Source organism: Corvus brachyrhynchos, unplaced genomic scaffold, assembly GCF_000691975.1.
Source record: "Corvus brachyrhynchos isolate BGI_N302 unplaced genomic scaffold, ASM69197v1 scaffold46, whole genome shotgun sequence".
NCBI lineage: Eukaryota > Metazoa > Chordata > Aves > Passeriformes > Corvidae > Corvus > Corvus brachyrhynchos.
In genome coordinates this window covers 1,695,313-1,697,458 of record NW_008238838.1, presented here as the reverse complement: position 1 = coordinate 1,697,458, position 2,146 = coordinate 1,695,313, and the positions used below count along the sequence as shown (strand labels likewise).

The 2,146-nt window shown below is 49.3% G+C and overlaps 2 protein-coding genes across 9 annotated transcripts in view; both read left to right on the top strand.

Annotated features, from left to right (window-relative positions):
* Positions 1 to 447, top strand: part of MSANTD2 (Myb/SANT DNA binding domain containing 2) — a 13,643-nt gene extending 13,196 nt beyond the window's left edge. For all 8 annotated transcript variants that reach the window (XM_017738435.1, XM_017738432.1, XM_017738428.1 and 5 more), the window contains one exon: positions 1 to 447. This exon is cut by the window's left edge and continues 1,012 nt beyond it. The gene's annotated coding sequence lies outside the window, so the exon portion shown is untranslated.
* Positions 448 to 1,024: 577 nt separating this feature from the next.
* Positions 1,025 to 2,146, top strand: part of LOC103618555 (endothelial cell-selective adhesion molecule) — a 10,506-nt gene continuing 9,384 nt past the window's right edge. The window contains exons 1-2 of the mRNA XM_017738348.1: positions 1,025 to 1,032; positions 1,312 to 1,382. Coding sequence (XP_017593837.1) covers positions 1,025 to 1,032; positions 1,312 to 1,382 — 79 coding nt within the window. The remainder of the gene's footprint in view (positions 1,033 to 1,311; positions 1,383 to 2,146) is intronic.

The window sequence follows — 2,146 nt, the reverse complement described above, 5'->3', positions numbered from 1 at the left end:
CCGGCCGGGTCCCCGCCGGAGCAGCGTGGCGAGGAGGAGCACCCGGCCCACGAGACGACTGTCGGTACATTCCACATGGGACAGGCTCGTACACACGGCGTTTTCATACAGAAACTGAGGGTTTGGTCTTTCCTTTATTCCACGGTGTCTCATTTGGACGCATCCGTCTCTAAGTGTTACTATGGATCTGACTCAATAAGCAATAGATAACGGCGAGGGAAACCCCAACTCCCGGCCCGGGGACTGTTTTTCAAAGCCACCCTTAGATATCTTGTATATAATTTAGAACTTCACTTTTTTCACCGTCGAGTGTTCTCCTCTCTCCAAACAGTGTTGCCTGCAAAGACTTTGGGTTCCGTGATGTATTCCACATCCTCAGTAGCATTGCCATATCTGCTTTTATTTTATTTTATTTTTTTAACATTAAAATAATTCCTGGCCTTTTTATTTTTTCTTTATTTTTTTCTGTTTAGTTTTTCCCTATTTTTCTCTCTTTTGTCCTTTTTTATCATTATTTTTCTCTTACTTCTCTCATTTTTCTTTTTTTCTATTCCTCTTTTTTCTTTTCTTTTTTATCTTTTCTTTTTTGGGATTTTTTAAAAATTTCTTTATCATTTTCCTTTTTTTCCTTTCACTTCTTTTAATTTGGTTTTTTTATTATTTTTATTTTCACTTTTTACCCTTTTTTCGTCTTTTCTTTTTCTCCTTTCGATTTCCTTTTTCTTTTTTTTTTTTTTTATTTTATTTTATTTTATTAAATCGAGTTCCAAAACTCTCTGTGAGAATAACCTGGCAGCTGGGAAAAATGACGATTATTTTTCTTTTCTTGTTGACCCATTGCTTATGGATACAATCAAAGCTGTGAGAAGGGGAAGGTGGGGAGGGGGAGGGAGCGGGAGGGGGGCGGGGGGAGGACGCATTTATGCCTTTGCAGCGTGTTCCTGGTCCGGCCCCACGCGGAGCTGCCGGGGCCAGTGGGTTTTTATTTCCTGGAGCTCATCCATCGGTGACGTTGTGACATACGATGAATGTGTCGGTCCTAATAAAATCAAACAAACACGTACAGGCTTCCACACATCCTTCTCCCGGGGAACCTGGGGAGGTGCTGAGCTCTTCCCTGTGGATGTTCCCATCAGGCATCGTTATTGAAGGAGTTGCTGATTTTTTTTTACGTGCGGTGAGCACCGCCAGAGGCGGTTGCTTTCCCCACAGAGGTTCTCAGAATCCTTGGAGAAGTGAGGATCGCTGCCAGTCTGGAAGTTGGCATCGCGTTTGGATGCGGTTGAGCGCTGAGACGGTGGAGTGAGGAAGGGGAGGAGGTCACCAATGGGTTGCCAACCCACCCTCCCTGCTCCCAGTCTACAAAATAGAGGGAGAACAAGGTGAGTTGCCCCAAAGAGCTGCTGCCGAGTCAGAAGCAGTGGATGTAGCAGAGGGTGAGAATGCTGTCAGGGAGAGGGGGGATCCTGGTGGGATCAAGCCAGGTCGATCCCCCAAAGCCTCCTAGCTCCCGGGATCCTGCAATCCTGGCGGCCAGGCTGGATTTACGGGGGGGTGGCAAGGGCGAGAAGGGATTAATTCTGCTTCCACCGCCTCCTCCGCCTCCTCCAGCAGTGTCTAATCTCCACTGGGGCTTCGAGGTCTGACCCTGCTCTGATCGAGGACCGGGATAACCCTGGCTGAGCCGGGGAGGATCTACCCGGGGCTCCCGAAAACCAGGTAGTCAAAATTGCCCTTTTTTTTTTTATATTATGCTTATTTTTCAGGATCGATGCGTTTATCCGAGAAGGGGGAGGGGGGGGGCAGGGGGCCGCACGCGGGTGAGGGATGCAGGATGAGATATTCCACCCTGCCAGCGTGGGAGGGATGAGAGTGGGGAGGGTTTGGGGGTCCCTGTGCCCCCCAGGAGGGGATAGGGTGACATGTGACATTGAGGTACCACATTGAACCCACCCTTAATATAAGCAATAATAACCCATATAACTAATTAATAATTGCAAACTGTGGAGGGGGGAGGCTGGAGAGGCGAGAGGGGTTGGACCCCGGGGCGAGGGTTGGGTCGGACCCCTGGGGGAGGGTTGGGTTGGACCCCGGGGGGAGGGTCCCTGCCCGGGACGGGACACCCACATGGGGTGTGGTGGGATCG